Source organism: Hydractinia symbiolongicarpus, chromosome 6 (assembly GCF_029227915.1).
Source record: "Hydractinia symbiolongicarpus strain clone_291-10 chromosome 6, HSymV2.1, whole genome shotgun sequence".
NCBI classification, from domain to species: Eukaryota; Metazoa; Cnidaria; class Hydrozoa; order Anthoathecata; family Hydractiniidae; genus Hydractinia; species Hydractinia symbiolongicarpus.
Genome location: NC_079880.1, coordinates 19,530,650 through 19,552,254, shown reverse-complemented (window position 1 = coordinate 19,552,254; position 21,605 = coordinate 19,530,650). Strand labels below are relative to the sequence as shown.

General features: G+C 33.4%; 4 protein-coding genes across 5 annotated transcripts in view; 2 read left to right on the top strand and 2 right to left on the bottom strand.

The window, feature by feature from the left end:
- Positions 1–5,400, bottom strand: part of LOC130647389 (DNA mismatch repair protein Msh6-like) — a 33,304-nt gene extending 27,904 nt beyond the window's left edge. The window contains exons 1-6 of the mRNA XM_057453230.1: positions 5,041–5,400; positions 2,296–2,497; positions 1,579–1,681; positions 1,323–1,435; positions 285–494; positions 71–214 (exon numbers count right to left, since the gene is read on the bottom strand). Coding sequence (XP_057309213.1) covers positions 71–214; positions 285–494; positions 1,323–1,435; positions 1,579–1,681; positions 2,296–2,497; positions 5,041–5,309 — 1,041 coding nt within the window. The 5' untranslated portion in view covers positions 5,310–5,400. The remainder of the gene's footprint in view (positions 1–70; positions 215–284; positions 495–1,322; positions 1,436–1,578; positions 1,682–2,295; positions 2,498–5,040) is intronic.
- Positions 5,401–5,656: 256 nt separating this feature from the next.
- On the top strand, positions 5,657–9,818 carry LOC130647394 (cubilin-like). The gene has a single exon (XM_057453238.1). The coding sequence runs from the start codon at positions 5,882–5,884 to the stop codon at positions 7,988–7,990; it is 2,109 nt and encodes a 702-aa protein (XP_057309221.1). The 5' UTR covers positions 5,657–5,881; the 3' UTR covers positions 7,991–9,818.
- The window catches only part of LOC130647398 (heparan-alpha-glucosaminide N-acetyltransferase-like), a 103,443-nt gene continuing 90,340 nt past the window's right edge, over positions 8,503–21,605 (top strand). For both annotated transcript variants that reach the window (XM_057453245.1, XM_057453244.1), the window contains exon 1: positions 8,503–8,512. The gene's annotated coding sequence lies outside the window, so the exon portion shown is untranslated. The remainder of the gene's footprint in view (positions 8,513–21,605) is intronic.
- Positions 10,145–13,522, bottom strand: LOC130648150 (GATA zinc finger domain-containing protein 14-like). Its single transcript, XM_057454184.1, has 5 exons — positions 13,497–13,522; positions 13,204–13,245; positions 12,906–12,913; positions 11,787–12,769; positions 10,145–11,464 (listed from the first exon to the last, which is right to left on the bottom strand). Exons 1-5 carry the CDS (start codon positions 13,520–13,522, stop codon positions 10,550–10,552), a joined length of 1,974 nt encoding a protein of 657 aa, XP_057310167.1. The 3' UTR covers positions 10,145–10,549.

The window sequence follows — 21,605 nt, the reverse complement described above, 5'->3', positions numbered from 1 at the left end:
CTTTAACTTTGCTGTACGAGATATCAACATAAGAGTGTCTAGTGGTTCAATATTTTTCAATTATACTCACATGTAATGTCCGTGAATCATATTCTGAATGTGTGTGCAAGTTACCATTTTTATCCTTTCGATGACCATCCCATAAAAATTTTAGCGATAGATGCGTGAACTGTTGTTCGGTACATTCAAAACTTTGTGAAGGACTTGATGCAACCTGATAAAGAAAATCATAGAAAAACATTTCCACAACACAGACTTTAAAAAAAGAGAGAAAAAACACTTACAGAGGGTGACGAAAATTTAGCCAATGTTGATTGAGCCTTTGATATGGAATTGTTTAAATTTATTGGCTTGACAGGTGTTAAAAATGATGAATTATTTGACGAAACACTTTTTCTTTTGACATTGTTGTTGTTATTGTTGTCTTCTTTTCTTTTTTTGATGGAAGTTGGTGTCCCAACACTCTTTCTGGTTTTTCTCTTTTTTGATTTAACCTATGGTTTTGTATACATATACTATATAAATTTTGTCATTTAAAATAATTTATGTACACAGAGCTTGCAATGTAGATCAACTTTTAAAACATTTTTTTAAAACAATTATTTTATGATTTAGAAATTTTTAAGAGAAATACTGAGTCAGTGTGTGTTAAAAGAGACCATGGTATCTTTAAATAAAAACAAATAAAATTATTCTTACAATATCTTATTACTTTTTTCTTTTTACGTGTGTGTGATGTATGATAAAAAGTTGGAAAATATCATTTTCTAATAAAGTGTATGCTAAAATGTGCAAAAATTGGCAAAGAGAGAAATAGTGTGTATTAGTGTTTTGAATAAGTTCCTCCTGTAAACAATTTCTGTTTGTTCAAAAACAAATGATCGCAAAATGTTTGTTTTATATTAAATTTGCGAAACTCAATTCCACAGATATTTTTTTAAGGATCCCAGCAAACACAAAATAGTTTGCTACTGTATCACAAACATAATCCAGCAAAAATTCAGGATGCAGGCTAATTACTGATTTTATGAGATGGTTAAGAACGACTGATAAATTCGTGACTTAACAACAATCGCTTTAAAAATCAATTGAAAAAGAAGTGGAAGAGCTGCAAGGATGTAATCTGAAATCTTAATTAATGTTACAGAGCCTTTGTTTATTTACTTTTACTTTTGTAGAAATTCTTTTGATTACGATTTTTTTAAAAAACACTTTTTGGAAGACCATCTTGATCAGATTAAAAATCTTTTTTTTATAGACTATTAATACAGCAATATCAAGTGTGGAAAATCAAATAATAGCTGTGACTAAAATATACGTACCTCTTCGTCTTCTGCCACATCATCGTCATCTTCTTCAACTTCACTTTCAACCTCATCTGATTTATAATCCCCGTCATCATTTTTTCCATCATCAGAATCAGGTTCATAGGAACCTAAATTAATCAGGTTAACTTGTAAAGGAGAAGTAAAAATGCTAGAAAAAAGGTAGAATTGCGCTAATATAGAATAAGGTAAAATTATGCTAATTTTAAAAAAAACAATGTTAAAAGATTTTTAAAAGGTATTGAAAACATACTGTCTTCGTCTTCACTTTCCATATCCTCACTCTCTGATTCTATAGACATTTTGATGCGTTTTCGTGATTTTGAAGTTGAATCTGATATAGTCCTCTTTTTTGACTGAAAAATTAAAACAAATGAACTTTTTTTTAATTACTTGAAGTTTTACTCTCAACAGGTTCAGACAGAATTGTAGAACTACTTCCAATAGTATTCCAGAGTTCTGGCTTCAAAAAAAGAAAAATTATTTGATTTTTCTCCTGAAGTCTGAATCTAATGCACCTAGCACATAATGACAGACAACAAGTAGATTTTCTTGAAAACACTTTGATAAGAGTGATAAAAAAAGTATATTCAAGAATATCTAGAGTTTCCTTGAGGAACAAAAAAAAATACTTCAGTGCATTTCTGTTATGCCTATGTCCATTTCTGTTATCCCTATGTATACAGTGGCATAATTCAGAATTTTTTTATTGTTTTTATCAAATTTAAATTCAGCAGTGTTAAAGGTGTTACTAAAAAGATATGTTTAGATAATCATGTTCAATGTATCTTAACAGCAAAACAAAAGGTTAAGTGTGTTGTGTAAATTTGCAAAACTTTTGTTTTCGTTACAATCTACACAATAAATTTTAGGGTTACTACAAGCAGTGTTTCTCTATGTTTATGTGGATTCTACATAAAAACACACTAGTTTTAAAAATGCTAAAAAGTTTAAAAAGCATATAATATACCTTTCCATTGATTGAATTTTTAATTTCCATACTGGTATTGTTGTTTTCTTTTGTATCGTCATCATCAGACACTACACATGCATAGAAGTTATCAATTCTTTCTTTGGTTGATTGCTTGCTGGCATCTACAGCTTGATCATAAGCAATTTTCATGTCCCCATCATTGTCTGTAGGTTGTCTCGTATCAAATGCTTCAATTTTGCTAAAACAAGATGTGATGAAAAGATTTGCACTTTTTAAATTGAAAATGTTGTACAGATTGATTTATTAGTTGTTAAAGGGAACCTGAGGTATAAAATGATATTGGACTTATATTATAGAGCTTAAAAAGTTAGCTAAAAAGTGTTTTTAAATTTTTTATAAAGCTCTTTTCGTTCTTACGAAGAACATAGAGAAGAACATAGAGAACATAGAGAAGAACATAGAGAAACACTGCTTGTAGTAACCCTAAAATTTATTGTGTAGATTGTAACGAAAACAAAAGTTTTGCAAATTTACACAACACACTTAACCTTTTGTTTTGCTGTTAAGATACATTGAACATGATTATCTAAACATATCTTTTTAGTAACACCTTTAACACTGCTGAATTTAAATTTGATAAAAACAATAAAAAAATTCTGAATTATGCCACTGTATACATAGGGATAACAGAAATGGACATAGGCATAACAGAAATGCACTGAAGTATTTTTTTTTGTTCCTCAAGGAAACTCTAGATATTCTTGAATATACTTTTTTTATCACTCTTATCAAAGTGTTTTCAAGAAAATCTACTTGTTGTCTGTCATTTTACTGGCGCCGTAGATTAGTGGTTATAGCTCTCGTACTCTGTGCGGGAGACCGGGGTTCGATTCCTCTTGACGGCGATTCAACATGGGCGAGTGAATGTTACCATAGCCCCGGGTTAACCCAAGCCATGTGAGGGAAATTGGGAAGATGGCACACTGTGTGGGCCGTTGGATGTTGCCGGGAGTTGTCTAGTAGAGCGCGGGCTCTAATTGGGTCTGCGTAGCTCAAAATGAGCATTAAATACTCTAGGACTCTCCATCTACGCCATGGCCCCTCCTGGAAATAATAGACAGGGTATATCCCTCGATATTTGTGAGGCTAGCCATGTAAAATATGCACATCTATCTATCTATCTATCTACGATATTCACATTTAAAGAATTTCAGATTTAATTATGCTGCATGAATTATGATGTCATATTTCAGTAATAGCAAATTTGGACATTTTCTTTCATCAGTAAATTTAGAACTGTTAAGGGGTGTGAATTCAAACTTTATCAATGCATAGATATTATAAAGGTTAAACATAATTTTTTTTGCTAAAATGACAATCGCTTGCTCGTCCCAGGCCTCTAAATTTTTTTGCTGACGACTCAATAACTTGGGATCTGCAACTTGGTTTGCAAACAAATTTTGTGGGTAAGCTTGTATAATCCCTATAATGTTTACTTACAAAATTTGATTTCAAACCAACATGCAGATCCCAAGTTATGAGTTCGTCAGCAAAAAATTAAGAGGCCTGGGCCTAGGAGGCCTAGAAAACAAACCAACTGGCTCAAAGTTGGTATATTATATATATGATCCTTGTAAGATTGATATGTCTATTGGTAATGGCAGTCCACCCTTTTATCAGCTATTGACATATCCACATATAAGTTGGCTAAATATTTTGTTCTACTCTTGGCCAGTCAATGAGTTTATTGTTTCTGACTTCTTTTCGTTTGTGGATGAAATTAAGAACCAGAATTGTAATTTATTTATGGCAAGCTTAAATGTTGATTCTCTTTTCATGAACATTTGATTACAAAAAACCATTGATATTTGAGCAAAAGCTTTATTTGATGACAGTGACAAAGTTAATGTTTTCATGCTGTTTTCATCCCCTAGCCACTTGCTTCTTTATAAGTCCTTTCTTAATAGTCAACACATCAACATATCCTTCACCTTTTTTAATGTTTCTTTTATTCATGATTAATGAAAAGATTATGACGTTTGTCTATAGAAAACCAACATTGTGGTGTTTATACTTATTTCTTTTTGCCTGATTTGCAATATTATGCTGCCTATTTATGCAATGTAACAAGCATCTGGTATTAGAGTCATTTAACCTCTCAAAACAACGTCAGTTGGTCTGCCATTAAATTAAAAAGTCTGCAAAAATAACCTGGCCAATAATCAATGCATTCAATTAAACACCGATATTTAATGATAACGTGCTGCTTGATTGATTGTTGTTCCTCTTCATTATTTTGTCTCATTACTTTTTTCTATTTGACTATATGGTATATACTGAATTTTCATTTATACTAATTATAATCAATAATGCTTTTTCATTTTAATCTTTGTAAACTTACAGTATTTACTGACATATGAAAATATTTCACATTTTTCTTGGTGGCTTTCTCCTTTGTTTAGCCTTGGCTATCGGGAAAGTCTCCTTCCTAATTGCTAATTTATTCTTTTAGTAATGTAAATTGTCATTTCTTAGGTAAATAAATGTTTACTTACTTACTTACTTACTTACTTACTTACTTAGGGGCTTCCAAGGCCATTTTACCTTGTTTTCTAAACACTTGGCACTCACGGCCTGCATTTTAAAACAATCACAACAATAATGTTTTTTGGTTCTTTAAACTCTGTATGTCAAAATTGTGATAAAAATTAGAGCGTCAGTTGGGTGAGTCAAACAACATAAATTATTTGTGGCATCCACCCCACCAACAAGTTCACATACCTTCTTATAACCCATTCATGTGTTGGTTCCTCACCAAAAAATTGAACATGGAACATCGCCACATTTTCCTTTACTTGTTTGCATGACTTACTATTAGGGTCCTCGCATATCATGCCAGGCCAATATGGAAATCCCTCAAATTTTGCCCATACGATTTCACCAGCGACATATTGCAATGTCGTACTGTTATCTTTGACATTGTTGGTACAAACAGCTCTGTTAGGAACAGATTTTGGAGACTTCTTGAAGTAATTTAATAAATTCTTCATTACCTAAACTATAGAAAAGTGACAAATAACTGAACAACCAGGAAAACAACAAAAAACAGTCAATTTCTTTCATGGGCATGTGTTTTGTTTTCCCGCAATTGCCTTGATGTTTCAGGCTTTCCCCAACAAATCACCTGGTTTCTATTACTGATTTTTTGAAGGATGATACTCCTAAAAATAAATCCATATTTTTTCATTTCACAAATATTTAGGACAAGGTGCAACTCGATTAGTCGTGAAATATTATTTAATCATCTATATTTAACCCATAAGTTCCAAATAAACTGAAAAATGCATAAGTATGATGCCACGAATAGGCTCCGGTTATATGGAAAAGCCGTGGGCCGATAAAACATAAACATTGCATTGATAAAGAAGTTCATAGTCCATGGTCGAAGAAAGGATTGCGTCTTTCTCCATATTTATTTCAATTTTGTGGTGTTCACTTGAAAGGAGGTTATGTTGTGTAGCCAACTAGAATGTCAACAATACACGAAAGAGTAAAGAATTTTATTATTTGATTACATTAATAAAGATTGGTTTTATCCATACTATTTACTGTTGTTTCCAAAATGGGGACCAAGTTTCGGCAGATATGCCACTTTTTAATTATTTTCACGTTTTTGTACGGTCTTTGTGAATGCCAAATTTGGCCGAAATTATTTGAAAGGGATAAGGATCCTCTTTCCATTGATGGATCATGGTCATCTTGGCAGTCATGGTCTCCATGTTATAAAAACATAAATAGTCTTGAAACCTTTTATCGTCCCTTGGAAAATTTTTTAATTCAAAGTAGAAATCGTACATGCACTGCTCCAAAGCCATTGCATGGTGGAAAGCAATGTGAACCTCCATCACATCGTTTTCGTCAATGTTCTTGCACGAACCCGCTTGGTATGTCAAATGGTCTAATAAAGGATGAAGACCTTACTTCAAATATAGCTTTAAAAGCTTATCCTCCAAGCCATGCAAGATTTGGTAAAAACTATACTGGGTGGTGTGCTAAAAAGCTTAGTTATTTACGCAAAACTTACTTGCAAATTTACTTTGATACTTTTGTTACTGTTAGTTCCATTGAGACACAGGGTACAAAAAATGGTCGTATAAGACATTATCAACTAGAATATAGTTTAAATGGCAGAAACTGGCAGAGTGTTAATAACAAAAAGACTATTTACAAAGGTAATTTATTGCCAGAAACTTTATCCAAAAATGAATTTGAAAATTCCCAAGTTTTAAAATATTTGAGATTAATACCTACAGAAGCATTTCAATATCCTTGTCTAAAAATGGAATTATATGGATGCTCATTTACTTGTGGAGGACATCTTACTCATTCTTTTGGCAATGTTGTGGCTAGAAGTTCTGAGTTTATTGATCAAAATTGTTTGTGGAATATTGAAGTACGCAATACAACATCGCTGACCTTTGATTTTAATGTATTTTATGTCAAGTGTGAGGATGGTTATTTAGACTTTTATGATGGAGATATGCCATTTAAAAACTCTGTGTTATTGAAAAGAGTGTGTCTTAAAGACGAGGATGAAGAAGTTCCGATTTTGAAACTGAATTACAACACAATGTGGTTAAATTTTGTTTCCAATTCTTCCTCAACTGAAGTTGGTTTTAATATTCAATATTTTTCTGAATGTGACCAAGTTATACATCTGCAGAAAGGAGAACCATTACATATCAGTTCACCAAATTATCCAAATAATTATTTCAATAATTTGCAGTGTGTTTGGACTTTATACGCTCCAGATACAGAAGGCTCCTTTCAAGTTCGTGTAAATGAGTTTAAGATAGAAAGTAGTCAGGACACAGGAAGATCATGTCCAGACGATATTGTCAAAATTAAATCCAAACATAATGGGAAAGTTAAAGAAATAGGTTCTTATTGCAATAATTTCAAACCATCTAATGCATTCACAGTTCAAGGGGAAGAAATGATAGTCACATTTACTAGTGATACAATATTAGCTGGAAAGGGTTTTTCATTCACAGTTGTGTCAGGAACCACAAATGCTATTGCAACAACCATTGAAATCAGGACTGTTATCGTTAACCCCACTGCTACAGTAAATACCACTAGAAATGGCCTAGTTACCAACGATAAGAACAACACAATGTTTGGGAAAAAAATTCGAAAGGAAGAAAGGGACGATACTTGGACTATTATCATTATCTGCGTTTTCACAGCATTTGCCTTAATTTTGCTGTTTACAGTAGCAGGAATGAATATCAGAAGATATGTTAAAAGTAGAAACGAATTAAACGCACAATGTGCAAAAATTCGCAAAGAAAAAAAACAAAGAAAAAAGCATGAAAAAATTGATAAGGTAAACAAAGAATATTTCGAAAATGAAAATCTTATAAATAAACCAACAAGTCCAACGAAAGTGAGGTACGAAGACACAGAGCATAAACCAATGCTTGCAAATGCAGAAAATGACAATAAACTTCAAAGCAAAACTGGTTGTTCTGATAATGAAGATGCTGCTGATGTTATAGAAGATCATGTGGAAGATTGTAATGGAAATCATAACGACACGATAGATGACGTAGATGGGAATATTGACAGTAGTAGTTACGATAGTTCAAGTCCGCAAGTTCATTCTCCTCTGAAAACTGAAGTTGTGATTGGAGTTAATGTAGATGAATTAGATGAAACTGTGCTATAGAATTATTGGTTGTAAAACATGCAACTTTTGGTGCAGTTGCTTTATTTATATGCCAAATTGTGTAGTAACTTATTAGTACTAATTTTCTTGTGTATTAATTTTTGCGCATTCGCACACAAAAGTCATTTGTGTGAATATTTGATCAGATTAATATCTTTTACTATTTCCCTTGTTATGTAGGGATGAATGTAGAAAAATATCCATGCACTAAAATTAGTCAGGGTAAAATATTTTAATGCCAGATATTTTATGTCAAGAAAAATTTCTGGTTTATAAATTAAAAAAAAAAATTCTAAAGGAACTTGGATTAAGCTCCTGGGCGCAAAATCTTCGTTAGTTTATAATTGTGAATAATTTTTGAAAGATATGTCCAAGCTATTTCCCACTTTTATACTGCTCACTCTAATTTTAGCTTTATGTCAAACCTCTTGCATTGTTTATATTAAATTTTACAATTTTTTTGAAATGTTTATGGACGAATATGACTAACATGAGTCAATTATAAATTTTTACTGAGTTTAATTGCAGATTTAACACCACTCCCTTAAATAAAAGCAAAAGTATAATCAATGGTTTCTTTTAAATCTTATGACGTTCATGTTTTAACTTGTAATGAAGTGCTGAAGCGACTCCTTTTCAATTGGAAAAGGGGCTTCCCTAAGCAAATATTTAAAAATAGTGGCATTCAGTAGAAAATAAGCATAATTATCAGTTAGAAACACTCTTGTTACTTGTGGAACTGGCACAGTTTTAAGTTATGAAGGATAATTCTTGTCTATTTTTGATATCATTAAATGGGGTAGAATCATCAAAAGCTAAGTTTTATTTCACAACCAATGTGATAAATCTTAAGAAACGTTTATAATTGTAATTCTTGTTTAAACTTCCTGCAAAAAAAAACTTTCTTCTTTTGTATTTGCTCTAAAAATTGTAATTTTGCAGAAGTTAATTTTGCGAATAGGAACCAAAATTGCAAAAATAAGGTCCGCAAAAATTTTCTCTTAAACTCGAAATAAAAAAGTTTAAAAGTCATAACAAAGCCAATTCAAAAGCAACTCCCCTTAAAAAAAAACTTTTTGATACTCATATAATGAATCATGTGTACAATTAATTTTAGTAGCTTTCGATCGCATTTTGTAGCTTTATGTCAAACCTCTTGCATTGTTTATATTAAATTTTACAATTTTTTTGAAATGTTTATGGACGAATATAAGTAACATAGTGTTTTTTTATTTTATTTTAATGTATGTAATTTATTATGCGAGGCATTATCTGTTTTCGTAGTACTAAATTTCACAGATTTTGAGGTTTTTGCTACTATTTGCCAAATTAAATTTTGTGAAAAGCTGCAAGGTTTTGGGTCTCCGAAAAATCAGATTTCCACGGAAATTAACTAAATTGGCCATCCACGAAGTTACATTCCTGCGAAAATTAACTAAATTTTCCATTTGCAAAATAAACCAAGAAACAAAAAAACATTTGTTTCCTTAGTATAAACTTTGAAAGTTTGTACCAATGCAGTCATGCTTTAAAAAATAAGTTATAATCAGTGAGACATAAATAATAAACTACTTTCATATGCCCATTAATCGGATAAAATTCAATTTTTTTGTTCTCATTTTGTTCCTAGAGTTAAAGTTAGAGTTAAAGCGGCCATCGCTGTTCACTGTCTTTCAAAAATAGCAGAAAGTCCTGGTAAAAAGATAGTTTTTATGATTTCGTGCTACTTTTTTCCCATTTAAATACTTGGGTTTGTTTTTAGTTAATATAATCATATATCTATATATAAATTGAAATATATGCCTTTAAAGTGAATAAAAACGAAACTCTGAAACGGCTTTTTCATTTTGTTGTTGCTAAATAAGACAATCATGTTGTTAGGCGTTGTCGTGAAAGTGTTTTGTTTGTTTTAGTTGTAAATGTTAATAAAAATTAATTGTTTGAAGGAAAGAAATTTCTCCCTAATTCGCGAAAATAAAATCTGCAAAAATTATTTTGCGAAATAAACTAAAAATGCCAAATCGCGAAAATTAATTGATATTTCCCCAAATACCGCCTTGTAAAATATAACCTGAGAAAGCATGCGTAATTATTTGGTTTCATATTTACCCTGAAGAGACACATTTTTTGTGGAAAGAGATTTCCGCGAATAAGATGGAAAAGAATTTTATTCTGCGAAATGAAAAAGAAGATAAAAATAACTTGCGAAAATTAATGGCGCCAAAAAGGCAACACAGAAGACTTTCAAGGTAATCCATTTATATGTATATTAAAAAAATCGTGTCTGTATTTCATTTTCACTTAAGTTTTGTTTCTAATTTATTTCCGCCCAGATTTTCGATCGTGTGCGGTTGTTACGATTTTTTATAAACAAACCGCAAAATTAACCATGTTTTTTTGTTTATTGTAATTGTCGTTCAAATGTGATAAATTTTTGTTCAAAACAAGAAGTTATCACCACAACCATGTCTTTTTCTCGACTCAACTCCTTCACAAGACTCCAAGCTCTTACCAGTAGCTTTCTCGTGCACACGTTGGGACACCTAATAGTCGCTATTCTTACTTATTTCCTTGGATCTTTTTTCTAGAGAGGATCTTCTTGTGCATTTTCTTAGGTATGTTCTGTGTTATATTGGCTTTTACCAGCGAGTTTTTAATGTTAAGTTTTTTCCTTATTTGTTTATGTTCTTGAGCTCTATTAGATCTTGCACCAATAGATGAAGAGCGCTTTGCAGAGTCTTCTTCTTGGTGTCTTTTTGGTGTTATGTTTTTACCTTCGATAATAGAAGCGGTTGTAAGCATCCCTAACAATTTATCAGCAATCTGGAGGAGTTCACGATGGCGTAAATTATCGTGTTCGTCGTTAAAGTTACGTGTAACGGAATGTAATAAATCGTTATTATGACGGAATAAATCTTCATCGTGATGTAAAAAATCGCCGTCATGCCGTCCATAATCGTGAGACGATAAATGACTATCTAAAATTTGATCCAATGTTTTGTGCGGGGAAGAGTCTTTAATTATGATGACTTTTTCAGCTGGATGTCTCGTAAAATGATCGTCGTCGTTGTCATGGTTACCGCCGTCGATGCCATGATGTTCTCTATCATAATGATGATGAATAGACGTCGTCGCAAGTACATTGTTTTGATTCAAAGCGTTATTTCTGATTTCTTGCAGAAGTGACGAGAATGCGTCTTTCATTTGATGCACTAAATCGTCGTTAGTACGTACGGCACTGTTGACGTCAAGACGATCTTTTAATATGTCGTGTATCGCTTCATCGCGGTGATGGTAATTTTCTCTCTCATTTAACCCTTCTCTGTGCGACGATTCGCGTAAACCCTCGACAATTCTGATAATGTCATGCAACGTGATATGGCTTGGATTTTCATTTTGTCTTGTAGCGAGAAGCAGCGTGTTTGCAATAGTGGTTGCGAGATTTTGCGACATGGAATGAATATCTTCTTTTGCCTAAAAAAATAATACTAAATGTAATATAAATACAAAAAAATACAAAAAAGAGAGGGAGACAAAGTTAACCGCTAAAACTCTAGGTAAGAAAAAAATTTGCGAATGAACCAGCCGCGAATCAATGATCTTAGAATACCCCGAATTTAACTTTTTTGTTAAAACAAAAATATAATATTAAAACTGAAATAAATTATTCTTGACCGGAGTCCACTTTCCGTTGAGGTTAATTAAACATTTTCAAATCGATTCTTCTGAAATTTTTTAATCAAACTTTGCGGATATAACCAAAAATCACAAAAAGTTTCTGCACTTGAAATCTTACCTGAAATCTCTCTAGTGCCTCTGTGAGATGTGTGATTAACTTATTTACTACGCTGTGCTCATGGTGGGATTCACTATCGGTATGGCCATTGTAACCATGAGGTAAGCTAATCGTAATCGAGTGCGGAATGCCATACTCCATAATTTTGTTATGATATAATGTCCCACTTTCACTGTTTTCACTGTAGTGAGACTGCACATGATTGTCAGAATGATGTTCGTTTTCGTAACTCGAATGTGACGGCCGATATTCCTCGTAGTGATAGTAACGATGTTTATCGTGATCGTCATTTTCATCGTCGTGACGTCCGATATACCGGTGATATTCATAGTGTCGGTGTATTTTATCGTGGTGATCATCTTCGTGTTCGTTGTCGTGGTGGTTGTCGTCACGGTCGTGAGGATAATAATAGACGTGCACATGATGATGATAATGGTTGTCGTCATGGTGATCGTGGTTGCCATAATGGTTGTCATTATGGTCACTGTGGTGATGTTGTTCCTCATTGTCCATATCGTCATGGTCATCATGACTTTGTTCTTCGTCGTCGTGATTATTATGATGGTTGTCATAGTGATCATGATTGTGATGTTCGTCGTCATGGTTTTCATCGTCATGGTGGTGTTCGTCTTCATGATGTTCATCGTCGTGGTGATGCTCGTCCTCATGGTGCTCGTCGTCATGGTGATGTTCATCGCCATGGTGATGATCGTCGTCATGGTGATGTTCTTCGTCATGATGATGTTCATCCTCATGGTGGTGATGATGATGATGGTGGTGGTCGTCCAGGTGAGCTTCATTATGTCCAAGCACAATATGGGCGTCAATATCATGATGATCTGTGTCTGGGTCGTTATGCATGGCGTAACTGTGTCGCATCACTGAATGTGTGTCATTTTCAACTTGGTAGCTACGCACGGGAAGAAGTTCAATCACTCCTTGTCGTTTTAACAGACTCGGTTTTTCACCTTCAAGTTGTGTTGCTGTGGAAATAAAATGAATGTGTTATATCATACGCTCATTCATACGGAATGGCCAACTATCAACAAGGCAAAGTGTCCTGATAACGAGATTGGTCTAAACTAAGTAAGACCTTCTTGACAAGAAAGAAGTACAAACTGTACAAACTGTACAAAGTAAAGTTAACAATTGTAATCTGCGTGAGAATGAATACTTTAAATAGTGACAATTCTTTCTATCTTTTTTGACCTTAGAAACATTCTGCAAAATCTTTTTCAAAAAATTTTATTGAATTAAATTTGTTGTCAACGCTGTATAGCTTTCCAAAAAAAACGCAGCATACTCTTTTGAGATTACTGATGAGCAGTTATAACCGTTCGGAAATAATGTTGTAAGAAAAATAAATTAGAAAAAAGATTGGTTAGTGAGTGAAATTTGTGTGTTTAATAGTTATCACCTTTTATTAAGACCTTGTGCAGCACAGTTGCCATAACAACTCCTAAAATGGTATTTTAATTTTTTTTTCACGATAGGAATCATTGAAGTTTTATTTATAGCAGTATTTTTTGAGTTACCTGTTTTTATAAAAGGGAATCGAAAACATGATTTTGACATAAAGGGAATTTCAGCAAAATGCATACAAAAAAAATGAAAAAATGATATTGCAACGTTTATTTATAATGTGAAATGATGTTTGTTCCGTTATAATCGTCAATTTATTAGTCTCCCGTTTTTTTTTTGATAACTTACTTAAAATTTTTCCAATTTCTTGTCATACCAGGTAATAATTCCTAAATACTATTGATTGATTAAATTTTACACTTTTACAACTAGTAAGAGTTTTTTTATTAAACTCTCAGAAGGCAGCTAGTCAATTTAATATAAAGTGGAATCCACTCTTTCTCGTGAAAATAGTGTCAGAACAGACCTCGTTCTCAGCGTCTTTTGTCTCTTTTGTTATATCGGAACGGCGAGATATATTATGATCGTAGCGCCGTCCCGATGTCAGAAAAAACGCAAGATGAACGAGGTTGCATCAGAACTGCATATGACTTATTTAAAGGTAAAGTTTGTCAATATTTTACGTGTATGCTCTCCATAACTAAGTGAAGCTGTTAGAAACAAAACATTCTTTCATTTTATGTGAAGATTATTCTTAATATTTTTCATTATACAAGAAAAATTGGAACGGTCAGTAATGTAATTCTGTATCTTCAAATGATTAGGAATTGGTTTTCACAGGTTTTTATTTGTCTGTAATACAATCTTGTTTAGTGAGCATTTTGCTTTTTTTTGATTAATGTGTTAGCAGAGTTTCGTAATAACGGCTAAGTGGCCAAGCGACCCTAGGGACGAAGAAGTCTGCAATAAACACGAATATGTGGCCATGATTTATGGCCGATATCGCTCAGACTAATAAAAGGTCGTTTCTTTTAAAGACCCACACATCAAGAAACGTGTTCTTAACTCTCAAATGGTCCTGGAAAAACAATACCAAGTACATCGACTCTTTGCTGCTACTTCGCTACGTGTTTTTAATAGCTTTTGTTTTTTGCAAGAATCTCAAATCTTTGTTGTAGTCAAAGGAGCAATTCATTCGAATTAATGTAGATTTTCTTTAATCATCCAGGTACTCCTCTCTGTATGATATTCTATTCTAAACGTTTTTGCTTTTCTGAGTTTTTATGCTTTCATTGGGAGCACACTTTGCGGATCAAAGCCTGTGTAAATATTTTAAGCAATTTACAACATTTTTTACATTTCTTATGTTTTTAACATTTTTTTAAAATATTTTATTTTTTAACAGGTAGTGATGTGAATTAGTACCGCTTACCTTGTCTTGTTTCTTGTGAAATGAATCGTGTCTTCACTTGGACAACAAAGATAACATTTAAATTTAAAAACCAAATAAATGGTCTCATATCCATCTTTTCTTTTTATTTTACTAAAATACACTATAAACAACCTAAAAATGAAAGAACTGTGAGAATTAGTTAAGCATACTTTTTTGTTTACAAAATCATACCGACTCAAGTGACATTTAATTGCAACGCCTTTTGCACAATTCATTCACACTGCGTATGATTTTAATTAAAACACTTTTTGTTTTTATCTTCTGAAAATTTATTGGCAATTTTTGTGAATGAAAAAATTCTTGTGTTCCTGTAGTGTTTTCTATCCATAAATACTAGTCGGCGGCCCGTGGAAAAATCCACGGTTCGCCTGTTCTTTTTTTACAGTATTGCGAGCATCTCGCTACTTGCGGTACCATTTTGGGTGACAGACAGGCAGACAGTCCGACAGACATATCTCTATTATAATAGCCGTATTCCGTCTGTCTGTCTCTGCGCGGACCCCCCGCTGAGTTAGAAAATGATGTTACGGAAACACGAATATAAAATGCGATATATCTTTTCCACTTTGTTGCGGCAGGTTAATATAAAGGACGGGCGATCCTGTTGATTTTTCCACGGGCAACGACTAGTATAATATATATATTTATAAGAACGTCTAACTTTTAGCCGAGGCTGGATGTGATTGTTTTTAACACGTTTTCTAGTCTACCATGTTCTTATCAATGTTTTTCTAAAAAATAAAGAAATAACACTTTTCTCCATTATTTCTATCCTCGTCCCCAGGGGGTCTTTGCCCCTGAACCGTTAATAAAGCAAAATGCTCTAGGAACCATGTTGTCTTCTCTTATTCTCGTGCCCAGACCTCTGTGTGATACAAAAAGAGTTGTAGGAAGAAGAATGCGCTTCTTTAAAATCCCTCCCTCTCTCTCATACAAAAAAATCTTGTATGTGGGATTGGTTATATATTTTATTTAAGTTCATACTGAACCTACGTTTTCCAGTATTTCCGTTGTGAATGGGTGGATTTTCATTGCACGAAACTAATCTGTATTTTTTTAATATAATATGTCGCCTTTATTTCTAAAAATAAAACGTAATTCAGAAGCCAGAAAAATAAAGGAAATGCGAACGATGATGATTATATTATAGGATTAGAATAGATAGAGGATGTTGCATTTATTTTTTTTACATACACAAAAGGTATTCTTCAATGCTTTTATTCTTTGATCGGCTTTTCAGCTTTTTAGATCTGCTCTCAACCTCTTTGGTCTGCCTTCAGCTTCACAGATTAGCATCTCAGTTTTTTAGATCAAGTTTAGAGATGATAAAATCGACTTCTTGTTTTGTCTTACTAAAATCTTGGATCTGTCTTTAATTTTATTCAGATATCATCTAATCAATTTTTTTGTTTTTTCATTCACGCAGTTTTTAAATTATTGTTAAAAAATGGCGGCCATGGAAGGTTTAGTTGACCGTAAAGAGGTACAGAGCATGATGAGGAAGAGAATGAGCCACAAAAGGATATCAGAATATGTATTAGGTATCAGTGAAGGTATTGTTCGTCGCTTTTGCAAAAAGAACAACCTAATTTAAATCCCAATGAGCTGAACAACGAGATCACTGGAATAATCGGCCTTTCTGGAAGGAAGCATTTGTGCTATGTTAGGTATAACATATGGTGCTGTTTCTCGACGGCGAATATCTGATTCGTTACGAAGGACTGCTCCAGATGCATTTGAAACTAGAAGACATGACATTTTGAAGAACTAATCCGACCCTTTCACCCTCCTTACTTAGGTTATAAAGTACATATGGACTTAAACAAGAAGATTGGTCAGGATTTTAGTTGCACTGTTAGTTTGATAAATGGGCGCTCGAAAATGCTTGTTGGTTTTTCAGCAATGCCAATAAAAAACCTTATTCTCATATATAAACAAGTTTATAGAACCGCTTTAATACACTGAAAGTTTAAGGGGTACTGTATGACTCCTTTAAGGGTGTTAAAATAAATAGCACCCTTAGAGTGCATCTACGGTTTTTCTTCCTTTTAGGGTGTCAAATAAGTCTGCTATGGGTGCTACATTTTTAGCGGATAAAATATTTAATAGCACGATTTAGGATGCCCCATAGGGACATATGGGGTGCTAAAATTGAAATAGCACCCTTTGGGTGTTGTAAACCATAAATCCTATTATGCGTTCAAAGATTGTATTGCGCGTTCAAAGATCGTATTGTGCGTTCAAAGATCGTATTGTGCGTTCAAAGATCGTATTGTGCGTTCAAAGATTGTATTGTGCGTTCAAAGATTTTATTGTGCGTTCAAAGATTGTATTGTGCGTTCAAAGATTGTATTGTGCGTTCAAAGATCGTATTGTGCGTTCAAAGATTTTATTGTGCGTTCAAAGATTGTATTGTGCGTTCAAAGATCGTATTGTGCGTTCAAAGATCGTATTGTGCGTTCAAAGATTTTATTGTGCGTTCAAAGATCGTATTGTGCGTTCAAAGATTGTATTGTGCGTTCAAAGATTTTATTGTGCGTTCAAAGATCGTATTGTGCGTTCAAAGATCGTATTGTGCGTTCAAAGATCGTATTGTGCGTTTAAAGATTGTATTGTGCGTTCAAAGATTGTATTGTGCGTTCAAAGATTGTATTGTGCGTTCAAAGATTTTATTGTGCGTTTAAAGATTGTATTGTGCGTCCAAGATTTTATTGTGCGTTCAAAGATTGTATTGTGCGTTCAAAGATTGTATTGTGCGTTCAAAGATTGTATTGTGCGTTCAAAAATGATATACGTCCCTGCTGCGCTGTGTCCACATTGTTCCTCCTAATTGTACGTATTGGGTTTTCTGATTTTCAAAAACGCCGACGCATGCAGCGTTTGATCTACGGGTAAGCTAGAGTGCGGCGTTAATTAGCTCGTGCTACCGCAACATTGAAATTTTTTACATTCCTCTTTCAATGAAATATCAAATAATTACATTTATTTTTAGTCAGGAACGACCATATTGAGTTGGTCTGTTACAATGCATGAATAAGTTATAACAGTTACAGACTAGTGATGCGATGGATAAGCTTGAATATTTACCTTGTCTTTTCGAAATAGTCTATGGAAATGCAAACGAGGAAAGACAAGCGTTTGGCTGGCTGTGTATATGAAATCCTGATTTTTCATCGAATTGTTGAGGCCATATCATTTTTGCCCACCTGACCATCTTGTGAGAGGCAATAGTGTGCCATATCAAAAAATATGAGAATATTGTTGTGACGAATAGATATTTTTCTTTAGTTGCAATTAAGGAATGTAGCACCTCTAAAACTTTCAGTGCAAAGTATAGATTATGGGATCAGTTACATTTAGACCATGGCCTGGAATTTTCATTGTGCATATTTCTTCAGGATGTACTGAAAAAACATCGCGGAAGTCAAGCGAGTCAACTATGTTATAGAACGATTTTGGCCTGAATTAAAATTATAAACATGCATTTGCCAAGATAATAAAGAAAAAAAGATTACAACATGAGTGATTTAGTACTAAAATTTTACGTTTTCTGAATCTGATGGTACTTAGAATCTGATGCAGCTCATCTTTTGTCTCAATCTTAAAACTTCCATAGAGTTCCTGGTTCCAATGGGTGCGTACCTATTGAAAATATGCGTGTAACAACACATACAAAAGCACTAGATAAAGGGATAATACTAACCACAGAAGAAGCTGTCAAAATGTACAAAGAACTATTCATTTGGGCATGATCCTTTAGCTGCGATCAATCGTACAAACCAATCTAGAGAAGTTTTGTTTAGCATCAATCAATTAGTCGTATCGTAAAATATTGAGGCGACGAACTCGCTACTTTAGTCGAAAATTTTCGCGACGGTCAACTCTTGAAAGAGCTGGCTGGAATTACAAATAATTACAAACAATTTCGAAACTTTCAAAAACGGTTATTCGCGAAAGTTTATTCAGTACAAACTTTCTAAATTTTCGATTTGCGAAAGTTTATCCACTAAAATTTAAAAAAAAATTGCTGGTTTTAAAAGTTATTTCTTGACTTGCCCTCACTTGGCTTGCCCTTTCGATAAAAAAAGGAGACAACTGTCGCTTCGAAAGAGATTGTAATAAACTTAGAAATAAAAAGAAAGGGATGACATTTTAAATGCATGTATGGATATACCGAGTTATTGGCAAAGAAGATCATGAATACGATGCGTGGGAGCCGGAAGAAGACGAGCCCAGAAATGTGTTTGATATGTTTTGTGATTTTGACGATAAACCCAATTTGTAAATAGAAGTTTTCAGGGGCGTAGCCAGAAAAAAATTAACTTTAGTCGAACCATTGACCCGCAGGGTCAACATCGCATCGAAGGTGCGATAAAACCAACTGGGGGGGGGGTTGGGGTGCGTTGTGAGCCCCCAAACGGGTCCAGGGCGTAGAACTGAAAGCAAACGCCTTTTTACGCCCTTTAAGCACTGAAACGCGATAAAACCGACTCACTGACATACGCGATAGACGTTAAGTATTCTGAACAATTGATCGAAAAAGGGGAATAAATGACAACATAAAACACATTATAATATTTATCATCAAGGGTGTAATCAAACCAGCAATAAGACAACACAACACCATAATAATGTTTTCTTATAGATTGAAAGTTATTAAAGCAATAATTAAAATGTTCATTCTTCTTTCTTCATATTTAGCACCAAAATAAAGTTTTCTGCAGATTGGAGGTCATTAAAAAAATAACCAAATCAAAATCTTCTTTCTTCATAAATATAATAAAATATTCAAAAATATAATGAAATGGAACCACCAAAAATACTAAATAGCAAATGCGATACAACAGGTAAATTTCCGTGTATTTTTCTCACAGGGTATCGACATAGATTTGCTTATTATAGTTGTAAATCTTATAGGAACAGTACAAAAAAACGCATGACAATGTTTTCCTTTATTTTTAGTTATCAAAGTCAGTGTGTAGCAAACTCGACCAAACCATGTTGTAGCGAGCAAAAAAATAAATGTGGAAATGGTCCCGAATACTGCAAATGCCTTCCGGATTGCACAGATTATTCAAATCAAATAAATCCAGAATTAATGAAATGGAACGAAACCTTTTGTCCCTTAGATAACTTTACGTCATTATCAACATGTGATTTCCTACAAGAAAGATATTCGTCAATCACATTTATTGGCGATTCCCTTGTAAGGCATATGTTTCAAGCCTTTATGATACATGTAACTGATGATGCCGCATATGGTTCAATGAACTATAATCTCACAAGAGAACAGCTCAATCCTTGCAAAAATGAAATGCAATTTTCTGAAACAGGTTGTCGTCTGAAATTAGCACTCAAATGGCGAGATGTAATTAACAATCCAATGTACTGTAGATATGCCAAAAAGAAAATAAAATCGAGTTTTTTTACTGCTAGCGTCATCAAACACTTACCAGACGTTTTAAAGATTATTGACGAACGTTTATTAAAAGAACGTCCATTGTTTTTGGTGTACGTTGGTGGACATGACAATTTTCAAGCTGAAAAGACATGGAAGTATTTTTTAACGCCATTAATTGACCATTTAGTTAAAAATAAAATCAGAAAGCCTTCCTTTCTTTGGCTAGGCGGAAACACTAATGGACCATTAAAGTTAGTGCAATATTCTAAGAACCAAGGCTCTAGAAAGGCGTTTGATTATATACAAGTACTGTCAAAAAAGCTAGCAGAGAAAGGTCTTGCGCTGTATGACTTTTTTCCGATGACAAAAGATGTTTACAGTTTCGACGGTACTCATTTTGGATCAACATTGAATGGCATGAAAGTTAAAATGTTAATGAAACTGTTGAGGTATAACTCGTTTGAAGTGCGGTAATAAAAACCAGAATGACACTATTCCAATCCTGATTGGATGAGAAGGTGGGAAGATTGAACAGCAGCTTGTAGTTCTTTTCCGTAGCTTTTGATTGATTTAAACAATTTTATTTATGTTTGTCATAAAGATTTTATTTATATATTTAGACGTGTAAGTATACTTTACACTAGGTACACTCGAGTCTCCAACAGAACTCTCACTATTAATTTTTTTATTAATTTTTTCAGCTAGGACGACATCCTTATTTCACACACCCCTACTTTTAATATTTCACGTTTTTGCCACCCAGGACAATACGAATGTTGTGAAGGTTATAAACGCCTAATGAACGCCTTCCATCTTCTGTCCCCTTTTCTGACTATTTCAGTACTATTAATATTTCAGAAACTTTTCACCCACCCACTACTATTCCGCTCCCCTTCCCACACACTATTAGAGACGCAAGAATATGCAAAGTTGTCACGTTAATTAACTGATTATTTTCAATACAAGTAATTGGACAGAACTAAGGTGTCTACAGTTTTCTTGCTGACCAAATATTGCTACAATTTAAAATGTCAATCATTAGACAAGGGCTTCGGCAACTAACAGTCTTACTAAACGAAAAATATTACAGAAAAATAGATATTACAGAATGTAGTCTCTGTTTTTTCCTGATGTAAGTACGAAGTAGCTTGTAATAGTGGAGTAACAGAGGGTTTTTTTTGTAGAAAGTGATGAGTATGAAATTGTAACGAAAATAGTGCAACACAAAATCATTTCAAATCAGGAAAAAAAGCTTCGAAATTTCGTTATATTGCAATATTTCTAGGTGTAACTACTACATGTAGAATATTTTGTGACGTTGGCAATTAAAATTATATTAAAAAACAAAATTTTTAGAAATTGCTTATACACGTAAAATTTTTGTAACTTCTATAAAACAGGTTTATTTAACTTGTGTTGAAAGACCACATAAACAAAATTGTCGTTGATATTTATAACAAGATTGTAAATGTTATAACAGTTAAGGGGATCGACCACTATGTGGTATTTGAAGCTGTTGAAACTTTCTTTTTCATTATCGCCGAAGGGCCGCCATGTTTTCCTTTTACATAATATCTGCTCGGTAAATATACTAAAAGCAAGA

Coding starts and splice junctions, on each gene's coding strand:
- LOC130647394 (XM_057453238.1), top strand. CDS start 5,882: ATGGGGACCAAGTTTCGGCAGATATGCCACTTTTTAATTATTTTCACG.
- LOC130648150 (XM_057454184.1), bottom strand. CDS start 13,522: ATGACAAGAAATTGGAAAAATTTTAA. Junction 13,246..13,496: donor AGAAATTGGAAAAATTTTAA/GTAAGTTATCAA, acceptor ATACCATTTTAG/GAGTTGTTATGGCAACTGTG. Junction 11,465..11,786: donor AGGCACTAGAGAGATTTCAG/GTAAGATTTCAA, acceptor TTATTTTTTTAG/GCAAAAGAAGATATTCATTC.